General features: G+C 37.8%; 1 protein-coding gene across 1 annotated transcript in view; it reads right to left on the reverse strand.

Moving 5' to 3' along the window:
* Positions 1 to 1,932: 1,932 nt before the first annotated feature.
* The window catches only part of fbxl17 (F-box and leucine-rich repeat protein 17), a 243,863-nt gene continuing 229,622 nt past the window's right edge, over positions 1,933 to 16,173 (reverse strand). Inside the window, exon 11 of the mRNA XM_008418318.3 lies at positions 1,933 to 4,134. Within this exon, the coding sequence (XP_008416540.1) occupies positions 3,997 to 4,134 (138 nt within the window). The 3' untranslated portion in view covers positions 1,933 to 3,996. The remainder of the gene's footprint in view (positions 4,135 to 16,173) is intronic.

Genomic DNA, 16,173 nt, shown 5'->3' on the forward strand with positions numbered 1-16,173 from the left:
TGTCGAAGTGGACCTGCGCTCTTCTTTCAGTCCCGGAGGGCAGGCTCTCGTCTGAACGCGTACCTCTACCTTCTCGTCTGAACGCGTACCTCTACCTTGATGAATACTGCACAAGCCCGAGAAGCGAGAGCAAGTCGAGTCCACTTCAATCAGCTTGAGAATTGTTGGCACTGCCGCCCATTCGCAGGGCCGTCTAATTGGTGGCAGTAAAATTCAACAAGCTGCATAATTTACTTGGGAGAAATGAGAATGAAGTGAACAAAGATTGGCTCATTTGTGGCAGAGAAATTAAAATGTCTTGTCCTTCCAAATTCAGAAAGACTGCAGGAGATTCAGAAATGACCAGGCCAGATGTTAATGGGCTCTACTTGTCAAAGTAAAGCGACTCAGGGAGATATTTAGTGCCAAACTCCTTTTTCACTTTTTTTTTTTTTAACAAATTGTTAATAAATGATAAATGATGAACCTAAGCCCAAATTTTGGATTGGGTTTAAGAATTTTTTTTGAGAATTATGTTGATCCTTTCTACAATAAAAAAAAAAAAAAAGATGAACAGTTGTTCAAAGCAGAACAGCTGCAGAACAGTTCTGCTTTCAACACGTAAGTCCAAAGCAGGAAGTCATTAATTTAACCAGAACCAAATGGAGAAAATTGAAACATTTCAAACTGCAATGACAAAGAAACACATCAACTAGTTTGGTGTAAAGAAACATTTAAAATAAATTTAAACCAGACAAAGGCAGGACTAATTCTGAAACAGGTGTCACTTCCATCTGCAACACTTCCTGCACCAATGAGTCAGAAACTCTGCCTTCACACACGTTTTGCATTAGGGGAAGGTTTTAATTACAGTAGCAATAAGAGTCGCTGCTGCATCCATGCTTCTCACTTTCTGTATATTTTGATTAAGATTTAAAATACTCCCTCAGCTCCTGTGAGCCGAGCCTCAAACTGCTGACAATGTGAAGAGCCACCGCGGAAGAAACCCACCTTTGTGTCCCGTTTGATGCTTTCTCCCACGTTTGATCGTCTGACATGAAACAACACAAACACGTTGAACAGTAAAACAGACACTTGAAAGGGACAATACTGCCAAAGACATGGGGACATATTGAGTGGCAGCTTGTTAGCTCTTTGAGGCCTTTGCTGTCTTGCTGGGCAGCAAGCTGATGTCTCCTCGCTTTGTCTCAGATGTGGAACTCCTGTGATCGTAAATAGTTCTGACCTTCAAAGTGTCCCTTAATAGAGATTCGGGGGCTCTGGAAAAAAAAAAAAAGTGAAATAAATGCAGCAGTATCTGTGAAAAACATCTTTACCTTAAAGAAATGGTGTGTCACTCTCTGGCTGTTCTGATAAAAGAAAAATAACATGCAGGTGCCCTTATTTATGTTTTACTTGGAAGCACGGGGTGGAACATTTGCTAAATGCAAGTTTGAACATAGTTTGTATGATGCATAATTTGAAAAGTGCATGATTATTTCTGGGTTATGTTTTCGTACCAATGTCCCCACGTTTTTAAGGAAGTTAACATTTTTTAATAACTTACATTTTTGTTCCAGCATCCTGTGTTTTAACGTCCTTTTGAAGAGATTCCAGGGTTTTCAGGTCAGAGTTCGACTGCTTAGAAATGAGAAAAACTAACAGCAAGTCTGCCGAGCTGCTGACACCCTACGTGAGCTTATCACCCAGTTAATCAGCTAACATTAGACAGTCATAATCAAAGTGTAACTCTAAAAAGAGAAGAAAAACAGCAAATATTTTTATTTTTTTTGTCAAATGTAAAAGCAGAGAATATTATACCTACGTCATATTAAGTAAACGTTGAAAGGTCTGTTCCAAACAAAGCTTCACAGATGACGACAACAGAAGCAGCAGAGTATTCGACTTTGTTTCTCAATATAAAAACACAAATAAAAAAGGACAGAATAAGTCTTGAAGTTGTAGTGTTTTTATTTATCATTATGTAAATCCAGTCATTTATGGTTGCCTTCGCAAATCAGAAATCAATCTTTTCAACACCTAGCAGAGGAGGAAGTGCCTACAGGGTTTACAAAAAAGAATAAAAAGATCAAAAACACAGCCAAAGGACAAGTCTTCCTTTGGGTAAAGTCAATAAATCCCAACAAGGTTAAAATGAGTCTGTTCTTAACTGTCTGTAATCTGTATGCGCCAGCAAAGTTTACACTTCAACTCAGACTTTCAGCTCATTAAGGTGTTCTCCCTGTGGGATGGTGTTTGGAGTCCAGAGTTGGTTCACACCTTAGAAACGTACCCTGCTTCTTCTACTTTTAAACTGTGCAGCACTGAGTTTCTATTGAATGACAGAGATGTGATCAATTCTCATCCACTGATTTTCCACTGGTTTGTTATAATTTGCTCTACTAAGGCTTAGTAAACTGTTTCTCTTTCGACTTATGATTTGAGATGTGAGGAAGAATCCCTTTCTAGTCTTTCCACCACTCCATAGTCACCCTTGTCCTTCTTTGCATAATTGTTTGCAGCCCTAAAGCTTGTAACTGTAAGTCCTGTGAATGATAGAAACCCGGGGACTGGGTCTTTAAAAAGCAAACATAAATCACACAATACGATTCTCATAAACTTGTGTTCAAAGAATCCCGATCTATTTGTGCTGTGCAAACAGACAAGGTTACGACGCATTTGGCTAAATAAACGTAAATTGCTCACAGCATTACAGAGCTAATGCTAACAAGGATACAATCAAAACTAATAGTAGGCTAAATAAATCCCATTTAGTTTATATGGGATCAAATACGCGTTCATACCAACTCACAGTAAGGAAACACTTCAGTAAAGTGGGATTCAGGTTGTTCATCTGAACAACAGTTTAACTTTTTCTGCATGTTAAGTTCTAATAAAAGGACCCAGAAGGTTTGGGATGGTTTTTGTTTTTTTTTTGTTGTGTAATAAACGGCAATCTCTATTTCAAGCAAAGTTAAATTTCATACCAAAATGATGGTAAAATGATGACATGATGCTCAGTCATTATTCATATTTGCACTGCAAATAATGCAGCATGGAGCCCAAAGTCACATGTATCTCAGCTTCGTCTTCACACCACTAGTACTTTGAAACAAAGATGAAAAACAGAAACATGCACGCTTTAAACGACACACAACGACATTCTCTTGGCTTGAAAGTAACTGTTTCTGCGCTGAGTCTTTCACCAAATCTTCTGTCTCTGACACCGGAGGCTCGTCAATGGTCCCAATAAATCCACAAAAAACGTGTAGCACTGCGCCGATGTCCAAAGAGAAGAAAACTATTGTCCAAATGGAGAGAGAGAAAAAAAATAAATCCCCTCTGACAATTTCCTTAAAAATGCCTCGAGTGCGGTCTGGAGCCGTGGCAGTTCAGGTGGACTTAAGTGGTCAGAAGACAAATATATTTCCTCCATGTGTTCTGCTTCCTCCTCAGGCAGCTCGGCAGAGCAGTTTGGAGGAAAGCGAACGTCACGATGGGCTGACATGGAAAAGACCTCGACGAGAGCGGTTCCTTCAGAGGAAGCCAACCTGTTTCTATCTTATCTTCAAATAAAATGACTCTGGTCTAACTATGGCTAAATATCTGTTAGGTAAGAGTTCTTCCTTTTTGTTCACTTATTATTTATAGATATAATTTCAAAACTATTCAAAAAGCTTGTACCCTTACATCTACTCTACAATCAAGATGATGCAACAAAATCTAACATTTGTTGTATTAAACTGTAGAATGAAAACCAAAAAAATGATGATTTTTTCAGAAAACAACCTAAATGTAGTCGATGCACAAAGTCTTATTCATCGTCAATAGAACAAACTAACAGAACTTTACCTTAAACGTTTATGATGGACTGATTTCTTTTCTGTCTGAGTGTGTCGCTACATGTTGACATGCATGACTGAAGGGTGAATGAGAGGCATGGCTGAGCTGCACTGACTTGTGCTTATATGTATGTGAAGCTGTGTGTTTATGTGCGTGCCTGTGACGCAGCGGCAGCTACGAAGAGTTCGACGTGTTGGGGCTCCAACCCATTTGATAAGCTCTCTCTAGGGTTCTCTTGCAGTCCTGCATCACTGTGCTGAAAACGATGTGAGGGTATTGAACCACCAGCCTCTCCACCGTCTCCTCGTTCACCTGTGAAACGTAAATAACATGTTGCATCACCAACAGTGTTGTGCGAGGTCACAGAAACTGGTTTAAACTCCAGTTAGCATACATTAAACATGCAGACATTAGTTTTAACTGTATAGAATTAAGCTGCTCTGTAGATCTCAACAAGGTTTTATATTTAGTTAAATAAAGGTTATTATTAAAACCAGCTAAATCTGATGATGGACGACAAATCATTGAACTGTATCTGCTAGTTTATTGCTTATACATTTACTTCTCTGCTAGTCTTTTGGTTCATGGATACTGTATCTTATTACAGCTCAATTCCCTAAAAAGCTGTTGGCATTCATATATTTATGCAATCAAAAGGCAAAAAGCTGTGACTAACAAGTAGCCTACCAGGGCAATGTTTTAAATTACGTTGGCAAAGGTTTGTAATCTACATTTTGACGTTCGTTTGTTCTTAAATCCTGAGCAGCTCATCAGTTCCCTGCTTCTAAGCTAAAACTTGGACAAGCTCAGTAACTAGATCATCCGGGATCTGACGGCAGATATAGGTCTGGCATTGAAGTCGAAGGAAAGAACTGAAAACTTTTGAATGGACAGTTTCAATCAGAAGCAGCAAACTGACTCTATTCTCCCTTCAGCAGTTTTTTTTTTATTTCTGTGTCCTTGCAAAAGGCTCTAATTGAAATTTTTTCATAAAGATCTTTTTTTTTCTCTCCTCATTAGTGAGAAGTTCATTATGAACTGACGACTTCGGTCTTTAAAATAGCAAGAAACTTTAGGGATAGTACTATGCAATATTGTTTTCATAGTACTAATTAGTGAAAAACATGACTAATATATTTTTAGCTCGGAAAAAAATTAAGGCAATTTTTTGCTTTAGGTCTACCTAATGTTTTGAAAGCCATAATATAAACTAGTGTACTTTCTCTTTTACACATGCTGATTTCTGCATTGCCTTCTATAGTACCAGATGCTGAGCAGGTACATTGCGAATGGGCCCGGGTCTCATAGAAATTACTGGATTCTCGACTAATATACCGAACAGACAGTTCCTTGAGAGCGTGAAGTGTATGGACATGCTTATCCGCACACACAATTGGACTGTGGTGGCGGGTTTAGTACCAGAGGACAGCTGAGCTCACTGGGCTAATGAGGCCTTCATGTTCTCAGAGGACCAGAAAGACAAGCGGCTAATAGCCTCTCTTGCACATCTTTGCCAGTCTAACACTCTATCAGACCATCACTGAGAGCCAAGAGTGAGAGAGTCTGAGAAGCTGACAAAGAGCAGAGACAGAGTAACCCTGGAGACCTGCAGGGCTTAACTGCAACCCACCCAGAACCGGCCCCCCGCCCACCCGAGAGCATGATGCTTTCCAGGCGAAATGATGTATGCATACTTATATTAACATTAAGGATATTGTCGACTGTTGCTGCCAACCAAGTGATAAAAGTATTTCACTTTTCCTACAGGATTCGTCCATTAGAGCATTTGGGGTTTTGGGCCTTTCTGGCAACAAAACTGCTCGTCATTTTCGAATTCTATTTTTCCTTTTCTTTTTTTTTTGCGGTGCAAAACACAAGCAGTGATGCTCTGCAGTTCCTTGGTAACTAGAAATATTGATAGAACAAAAAGAGAGTGAGGGTGAAACCAGATGAATCAAAGAAATAAGTGTTCTGGAGGAGACAGAACACTAATGTCTCTCGGGTCACAGAGAGAAAATGGAAACTCCAGGCTGAAAATAAAAGGCAACAATACACTTTCAGCCTTTCTCCTGATTGCCAAGAAACTTTACAGTGAGTTAAAAGTCAGGTGTCAACATAGAGCGCTGCACAGACTTTAGCGAGATGGTAGCGATGCCAGAAAAATAAAGTTAATTACAACCAAGCGCTTGGAAATTTTCTCACATGAAACCGTTTTGAATTTGTGATCTAGAAATCCTCAGTGAGAGCCAAAACTATTCACTAATCTTTTGAGTTGGCACAGACATGATGGTAAAATATTGCCTTTTAAATGTAAAATGACGCATTAACTCAAGAAAAGGTGCATTAATTCAGTGAGTAAGATTCAAAATGGGAATATTCCACCAACAAGTTCAGAGCTTTGTTCAGCGATCCATTTGCAGAACCATTAATAATACAGTGTTTCAGGATATTGCTTTAAAGATTTCACATTATTTTGCCCAGCTAATATGAATATCCTAACCGCCAGGCAGTTCTATAAAACAAATCATCACAGTTCCTCATGCAATGAAAAGATCAAACTCAACAAGTTGGAGCTCTCCTGCAGATAATATGAATTGGAGGGAAAGGAAAAATAAAAGAACAACCTCGGAGATATTTTGTCCTCGAGGTTTCAGTCATACAGGGCATGAAAACTGATATTGCAATCAAAGGACGCCTGCAGTGTTCCAAATCTCTGTGTCCTTTTCTTTATGGGATTCTCTAACTGTGCTAAAAGTTACATACGGAAGGTGCTTTTTTGGGTACATTAAGCCTATTTTAATCCACCTGTACTCATGCAAATATGTCATTGTGAACAAGAAATTAGTTTGGTGTGAAATTAGCTTGGCATTTTTACGTTATTTGACGGATCATGCCACAGTTTTTGTACTGACTTCTAAATTGCAGAACAGTCCTAGGATTATAATGTCAAACTAATTTAGAACTTCTTAGTCTGAAATAAATACTAGATAATGATGTAAATAATATGCATTCATGCTCTGTATGGCAGAAATATAACAGGTGATGTTTGTTGTTTAATGCAGCAGGACAGCATTGGGATGTTCCAGGGGTAACATCTGGAAACTACAACTAAGTTTATTTTGACCAAAAGAACAGAAGTAGCCATATGCAACTTTTAAAATTAAACCATGTTGTTGAGAGAGATGTGCTGAATTTATCTTTTTCCAGCTGGTAGACTACTTAAAGTGTGGGCTCTATTTAAGCAAATGACTCAAGGCAGTAAGCAATTTATGATGTTTAGATAAACATTCATTGATTGGAAGTTCTATCGTATTTGCAAAATTCTTTAATTTGACTGTATGTTTTCCTTAATCCAGTCCCTCCAGTTTTTTTGCGATGCTGTGACCACAGAAGTTCAACAGATCTCCATGGTTTTTATGATAAGGCATAATTCTGGGTTTATTGCAAATCTTTGGCAAATATAGTCAAAACCTGGGTTTAAGTGGCTGATAACTCCCACCTGCAGTTGACAGTCTCTCTTAATGTTACTACACTGCTGCCTCTGCCTTTCCTGGTGTCAAGTTACAGTCTGATTATTGATTTGAGATTGATTTGGTTAGTGACAAAAATGGAGCTCATTAAGATCTTCAAATAATAAAACATTCTGGGTGTCCGATTTGTCTGCTTGTTACTTTTTTCTCATCTTTTTTTTCTTTAAATGTAGATTTTCAAACGGGAGTAGTAGGGGGACAAAATGCTACAGTAGCGCCACAAAATCTATGACTTTGCAAAGAAATCACAAAAACAATAGGAAAAAAAACCCATTTAAGCCCAAATTTATTTATAGGACAAGTACATTTTGTTTTCAAATAATGCTCTTTTTATCAGAATGAACAGCCTCAGACAAGCTGCCTTTGAGATCCATCTGCCCATTCATAAATCACGAGACACTGACATCCCTCACACATCTTTGAGTTTTCAGAGAGCAGACACTGCAGTATGACAGGAAAGAACTTCACAAAAAATCTGTGTCTGAAGTCGCCCAGGAGGATTTATTATTTTAGAGCAATAATGGCGGAACAACAGTGTGAAGCAATCCCGTTGTTGGCCGAGCAAATGCTTCAAATTTAAAAATGTATGTCTCTTATTTTTGTCATTGGAAATTATTTCTGAGTATTGTTTCTGCTTCTAAATCCTGCAGCTGTCTAGTCGCACATTTCATTTATTTTCTCTATATCAGTTGACAAAACCGGTCTGCCACTTCACCAGTCATCCAATGCAATGCTTTGACTAGTGCTTGGTGAGTCAGCAAAACACACTTCAACCACTTCACCACATCTTCCCTTTTGAAAGATGGGGAAGGCAATAAGGCACCTTAAGCCCGCCTTGAAATGTTTTCAAAATATGGGGAAAGAGAGAGAGAGAGAAAAAAAGAAGACATTTAGGTCCCAAACAACTGCTTCTGTGTACAAAGGCTGATTAAAATGTTATTTTCTCTCATGCAAGAAATATCTGTATATGCCCCTGAAACATGCTGCTGCTGTTTAGTAGAATCTAACAAGAGATTCAAGGCTTTTGAATGTCTCTCCATTCAAGAGCCTTTCCCTATATAACATGTCTCATTTAAATTTCCCCTTATCTTCCCAGAAAAAAAAATTATCCCATCGTCTTTGCTATCGTTATCACTCAACTTTACTGTCACATAGTTGTTGCAATTGGACGATACAGGAGGAACCATAAGTCACGGCTCAGGGATAAATTTAGCAGCCACAGTGTGTGCAGTTACAGATTGTTACATGGTCGAAAGGTTATCCTGCTCTTCTCTTGTGACGCAATTTTCTTTAACGTTTCAAAATGAAATAACTCTTACCCACCGTCTACTCCAAACAAAGACACTGACTGCCAGTAACTACTCCACACAACCACTTTAAAGTTCAACATAATGATATTTATAAAATTTATTACAATGAAGTCTCTAATGAGGTTTAAATTAGAGACAAACACTTATTCTTTTTGTTCCACATAAACAAAAAGTAGGCATTTAACTGAACTCATAAAAAAACAAAAAAACAAAGATGAGGAGGGGCGCAGATTAACAGAGGGCTTCAAACATAGCTGCTTTGGAGACAATAAGTTAAATTTGTTTTGACATATGGGTGAGCCTCATTAACAAATAAAATGACAACTCCCTGATTGCCTTCATTGCATATTATGCTACATTCCTGAACTGGGTTTGGAACATCCCCTAGCTTGTTAATCAGGTCTTAATTACAATTAAAACAGATCTAAAGAATAGACCTGTCACACTGATGAGAGGCCATAACATTCATTAATGCTAATTTAGTGCAGCTTCACTTGCTGAGCAAACTTCGCACACACAACTCCAATCAAAATGCTGAATCATAGGCTAATTGCTGGTTATGGGAATGCTAAATGTTTGAGCCAAAGCTGGTTTGCTTTGATGGAAATCATGAGAAGAGTAACAACTGTGGTGACCTCTGCTTTGTTGCTCTTAATCAGAATGCATAAAAACTTTTAGTTTGTGCTTAATTCTTTTGTTTTTATGGTAATATTTAATTATAGCAACAGGCTTCAAATGAGTCAAATCAAATCTTCCTGATTCAACCATTATGCTGGGTGCGAAGTTTTATTACTGCAGCAGAATAAAGAATTTCAATGGTTTGGTACCTAATTTAAACAATTTGTATCTGTTGTGCAGTATACTTATATTTTAAATTACTGCTGTAGTGAAAGTAATTAAATATTTTCAATTTCAAGTCTACGCATGAGATAAAAAAAATCATTTTGTGAAAGATTACGTCCCGTCATGTCTTAAATTAGTGGGTCCCTTATAATACACACCGATTATTCATTATTATTCAAGACTGAATGAAGTCCCCTAGGTAGTAATATAATTATTAGCTGACTTAATCAGAGAGTAGGTCAGGCTGCCATCATTCTGAGTTTCTCCAAGCATTTAGTGAGTGAATCTTCATTCGCGTTGACAGAGGATCAGCAGAGTGTAGCACAAGGTGAAGGAATGTTTTTAATTGGTCATTTTTACGACATCCGAGTTGTGAGACATTCAGTTTAAGTCCATACATATGAGGTGGTAACTGTAGAATATTAGATTTGTGATGCTTACTGTGTGGAACTTTTGAACATATTTGCTAAGAATCTTAACGGGTTTTTTGTTTTATTCTGGAGTCTTTAGGGATCCCAGGATGCATTTGGTAATCTCCAGATCAAAGTAAAAACACTTTGCTTCTTTAAATGTGAACCAAAATATATCAATAATTTAAAATTCATAAAACACAAAACATTTATTACATTTTTGTACGCAATGAATATTATTTGTTATGACTTATTTGCGTTAGAGCCACGAATAAATAGACTCATTCTATTGTTTGACCTCTATTTGTAACCATTATCTACAAGCATTGGATCCTTATAAAAACAATGGACTCCAAATTGTTTGGAGATGACTTTATAACTTCTCTCAAAATAAATATAATATGGATTTTTTTTTTTTTTACTTCGAAGCACTCAGGTTTTCCAGACAAGCAAACAAGGGGTCTTACACTTTCTGAAGAAGAGTTTCAGAGTAAATTTTCTAAATGTTGGCTCATCAACAACGGCCAGTTATTTGCTTTTATTCCTATTTGTTTTTTCCACTTTTCATTTCAGCTTCGATTTTTAAAATAAATAATAACTTTGTGTCCTGACGTCTTTAATTAGAATATAATGTTTATTGTGGATATAGCAGTTATAAAGGTTAAAGGGCTAGAAGCTCAATAACTAAATATTTTTTTTCTTTTCTAAAGAAACTCTTGTTGCAGAAAGTTTTCAGAGTAAGTCTCTGTAGTTTTCATCCGTTCAGCTCTAGCACTGTTATGCTATATATCCTTTGCATTGCTGTGTGGTATATTGAATGATATGCGATGTTATCACCACACCTGGTCGGTATTTGTGGCTTAGAGCTGATGTGAGATATGAAGGTCACACCAAATACCGAATGCAACTGGTTTATACAAAGGTGAGTTTTCTGGTTGCATTTGCACCCCTGCAACTGAAAAATCTTTTTCTTCCTAGAGAGCAGATTCGTTACTAGGCAAAAAGTTGCTTGATAATATTTTGCTGCTAGGCGACATAGGCTTAAAATGTAATTGAGAACACTAGAATAAAATCCCTGGGGTAGTGTTTCAAATATGTGGCACTTAGACTTTTTTTCTCTCCTTTTTTTACTTTCCCCTCATTTAGTCCAGACTCAGTGACCCGGCCTATACAACCCTCCTTTCAAACCTGCTGCCAAATCTGTAGGAGAGCCATATGATAGAGCAGATCACTGCACACTGATGATTCTAATCTCTGAGAAGCATCTGGGAGAGCAGCCGCGGCTATCTGGACTCAAGCCTGTACTTATGATATTTTCCCCCCATTTTAACTTCAAAGATGCTGCCCTCTGGATCTAAGCTCGGTGTAATTCATCCTGACGGGTAATGTGCTGTTGTCAGACAGTACAATAAGGCAGGAGAAAAACAAAAATATGTGCTGGATTTGTTGTTTAGCTTTTTTTTTTTTTTAATGAACATGCAAAGCAGCAAACGAGAACGCAGTGAGAGCGCAACGTAACCACTTCTGCAGCTTTTGAATCAGACAGCTGAACAGAGAAATGAGACCATTATCATTTATTTGAAATTTTAGAAAGAAAAAAATTAATTAAAAAGCCTAAAAAGGCAGAAAGTGTGAATGTTCTTAAACAAATGCTATATTAAACCATTGTTTGAATTGATTTCAGAATTTAAACTTTAGGAAGGATTTGTCTCTGTCAGCATATCTCATTTTTATATCAGCAATGTTTGCTGATAATAGCTTTCAAAAAGTCTCTTTTAGATTAAGATGACATTTCAAGACTTGACAAAATCTCACAGATTTTCAATCAACTTTAGTTCTATACTGTGGCTGGCCATGTTCGCTGTTTCTTTTCTTTTTTTTTTTCTGTTCTGATCTCACAAAGTCATTAAATTGAGGTGACACTGAAAAGAAAAAACATTAATTTAAAGATATCCGCATTTATGCAATCAAATCACTGCACCCTTATGTTATTTTATTTTCTATATTAAACACCTAAAAGATTTGATGATTGGGGGTTTCAGTTGAAATCTGCAGAATAAATGTCACATTTATAGACATAAATGAAAGAACAAAGTTATAAATAATATTTTATGGTCTCATTTAAAAAAAAAAACAAAAAAAAAACAAGAACTTGACATTCTAACAGGGGTGTGTACACTTTTTGAGAGCAACTGTAAATAACAGCAGACCAAAGCAGAGTGCTCCAATACTAATCCACTGATGCAAATGCACTCTAACACCATGTAAAATATACATTTACTGCAAACACCCGGCCTTCTCCCAGTGAGCAGGGCAGTAAAAGCAGTCGTAAAGTTGATTCATGCAGCAGCAGTTCAATTCCCCAGCTCAAAAGAAGAGAAGAAAGGGGCTGTAAATTGATAATCAACAACACAGATTTAAAGATGGATGTCAAATTAGACTGTCAAGATTAGGGCATCCTCAGAGCACACCTAACAATCAGGCTAGGAAAACAGAAGCGGAAAAAATGCAACTATCCCATGAAAATCCACAGTGCTTTATTGTTAGTTCAACCATTTTTTTTCTTCAGCAAAACAGCCAAATGTCTTTTCATTTCCTTTGTGTTTTCATTAAATTCAGCCCAAGTCTGTATTATGATATTTCATTTCTTTTTTCTTTTTACCTAGGAGATGTGGCAGCCATGGCTACTCCCGGCCCATAAAGGGAGACAAATACCCCCTTCTCCCTGTCTACTCCCATGTAAACAGTGTATCATTCAACTAGTAAATACATTTGGGGTAAATGTTTAAAAAAGGCTTGTTTAGACAGCAGAAGAATGCAGTGCATCAGGTCTTAGCGCAACACAGCTTAAACAAGTCTAGATTTACACAGGTCAGATTTACGGCCTTTAAAACTGCTCAGAAAAAGACCCCCAGTTGTAAAGTTTGGCAAAGAGTAGCTGCAAGGCAGAGATAGTTCTCCTCTTTGTTGAGGGAGGAGGAGGAGGAAAGACATGGATAGAAAAGAAAGAAAATAACAAAAAAAGGAGATTTAAAGAGTACAAAAGCACAAAAGAAGTCCCAGCAATTTTATCTGAAGGATTCAAGATTTCTAAATGAATGATTGATGCTTTGGCTCAGAAGCTTAGGAAATAGACTGCTTTTCACGACAGAAAGCCTGAGCTTAGTCATTTTGATTAAGCTCAGAGAGTCCCAGAAAGCACAGCAACCCGAGCAGAAATCTGCGGTGCATGGCTCTGAATGTGCTTTTAAAAACCAGATCAGGCGCTGCTTGCGACATCTAAGGTCTGGTCCTTCTCATCCCTGCACAATGTCAGACTGGAGCAGAACTGAAAAGCGGGGTGTCACTACATACACTCACACAAAAAGAGAAATGGCGGCTCTACTGAACGGGGTCAGCAAAAGAGGTTCTGGAGGCCAGGTTTGTAAACCCCACACTCCATCATGCGTGACAAAGGTAACTAGAGGAATGTGAAAAAGGCTAAGTAGAATCTCTTTTCTATGTTGGCTTTGTTATCTCTGCAGACTGGGGTAAAAACATACCATAATTTAGGAGGCCTTACATAATTTCTCTGTCGGTCTCAGACTCAAAAAAGATTGGCAACACTGTCCTGAAAAATCTTTTAGGAAAAGCTAAAATGAAAGTAACTAAACTAGGAGGTGTCGTAGAGACATATTACACTAGCATGTGTAGAAAGTAATCAGGTAGATACAAATCCAAGGATAATAACTCTGAAGGGAAAAACAAAGTGATCTACACTAATGTCACCATTTGCAGGAAAGAGTTTCTGCTGCTATTATTTTCTTTCTTCTAAGAAAGTCCTTCTAGCTAAGACACTTTATGTTTATCTATGTTTCTTGCCTGAATTTAGCGGTCGACTGAGCTGTTCATCTGCGTATTGTCCATATTTTGTTCTAGAGTAAGGGCTCTTGGCCACTGCTTCTGTACTTAGGTGATCTTCTCTTGTGGACAAAATCCCTGACTTAGTTCTGGCATAAACTATGAGGACTCTTTCTGTTTCCATTTCCCATAGAAAGTACTCCTGGCAAGTGACTCTGTGATTCTGTCTCTTTCCTGGAAGCCGTGTGGGAGCTCATGCTGTCGGCTCCCTTGTGCACTCGTGTTTCCATAGAAAGTGTTCCTGGCCAATTGTTTCTTTGTTTGGCTCTTCTGGTTAAAGCCAGAACTCTGTACATTAATTGACTTTCTTTTGCACAAAAAGTAATCTCCGTCTCCTTTCTTTTCTCTCAAATTCCAGTCAGTCATGGCGGACAGCGGCTCATGCCGAGTCTGGTTCTGCTGGAGGTTTTTCTCTATTAAACATAAGCGGTTCCTTTTAAATTTTGTTATCTGCATGCTGTGGATGAGAGATTACTAGCAAACCTGACCTAATGCAAGCCGGTATGACTTTCGAAAATAATTTGAATTCTATTTGACAAATGTAATAGTATCTGAATTTGACTGTATACAGTAATTGGGTTGCAGTGAAATAACAGAGTAATTTGTAATTTTTAGAGTAATTTCACTCCACACACACGCACACACACGCACACACACTGTTTTAAAGGGTCTAAAGTCAAATTAGAGCAATGCCGCACAATGTTGTCACTACAAATGATACACTGCTGACCTATTGAGACAACAGATGCCAATAAAGATTGCTTTTTGCCTCATAAGGAAATAAGCAACAGGCTGTAACATGGGTGCACATAAATACACAGAAAGACAAACAAGAACCAAGGAGAGGAAATTCCACAGCGGCTTATTGAAGGTCAAGCCAAGGCAGAATTCCTCACAGATTGATTGAGTTTAATTATTTGCTCCATGTGATCACCTCGTTCTCCTAAATGAAGAATAAATAAGGACATCTTGCCCTCTGCAAAAAAAAAACAAAAACACATGTGACGCAAAATTAGTCATGACTGTTTAAAGTGAATAAATTCTGAATGGGTTGAAATCACAAATGTAGACTTAAGCAACACTCTGTGACTTCACAGACGTCGCTGATTGCACTGATTAGCCCGGATTATGGGTTAATTTTCGATATTGTAATGAGAGCAATGCAATTACTGTCAAGTTTTCTCTCCATTAGAAAAAAAAAGCTCCAAAGTGGAGGAAAGCCCTATCCAAGCTTCGGCAAAAGCCTTAGTCTTCTGAACCATGTCCATGTACTGTGACATCACAATCCCAAGCGATGGATTTTTGGGGATTTTACATGAGAGACAAGCTCAAAGTAGTTCAGAATTATGAAGAGGAATACAATACTATGACAACTGATACACACATTAGCATTCAACAACTTTAAGTCAAAAATTTATAGTACCAGCTCTCGCTGAAATAACAGCTGCAGGTTTTGGGGAGGGGTTTGCTAGTTTTGTACCTCTAGAGGCTGACATTTTCGCCCATTCTTATTGGCTAAATAGCTCAAGCTCAACCAGATAGGAAGAAGTGAATCTCTGAGCATGAACTTAAAATGTATTCCCACATGGCTGGACATTGCCATTGCTATTTAGACATCCTCCAAATGGATGCGACACTTTCAAATATTTACTAATAAACAAATATGAAAATTATTTATTTTCTGCCACTGCTCAATTGACTAATTTTTATGGGTTTATCACTTAAAATCCAAATAAAAACCTGTTTTATATAACTCTCTGGATAAGAGGTAAAATAGGAAAGGTAGTATATTATGTATACTTCTGACAGCCACTTTATGAACAGTTCCAGTCCTTAATTATATTCAGCAACATTACAAATATAAATCTTTAAAAAGTCCCACATTTATAGCTTTTTTTCTATTTACATTTAACTGAAAATATTAGTTTTCTAAGCTGTAACCCAAGATGTCACAAAGTTAACTTGTTTCTGGCTGCCCTCCAGTTGTAACACAGTAAATCTTATTTAAAGCTCTTACATTTATTGCCCGTGAACCTCCCCCCCAAAAAATCACATGTTCATCAGACCAAAACTTATCAGGATTGGCAAGCTGGACAATCCAGGCCAAACAGTCTGTCCATAACTGGAAGATTATATTGACCTCAGTTGTGGTTAGTAAACAACCCCCAATTTGGGAGAGGGGAAAAAAGGGGTGGGAGATAGACAAGGAGGGCACTTAAACGGACTAATTGAATGAACATGATGTGAGGAGCATCCAAAATTCAAACAACCTTGGATGTCCTCATTTAAAGTCGGTAAACGGAGGGAAATCGGAGGCAAAAAGGGGGAAGAGGGGAATAAATAAGAGAGAAAAGAAAT

Source organism: Poecilia reticulata, chromosome 9 (genome assembly GCF_904066995.2).
Source record: "Poecilia reticulata chromosome 9, P_reticulata-male-v2, whole genome shotgun sequence".
In the NCBI taxonomy this organism is placed as follows: domain Eukaryota; kingdom Metazoa; phylum Chordata; class Actinopteri; order Cyprinodontiformes; family Poeciliidae; genus Poecilia; species Poecilia reticulata.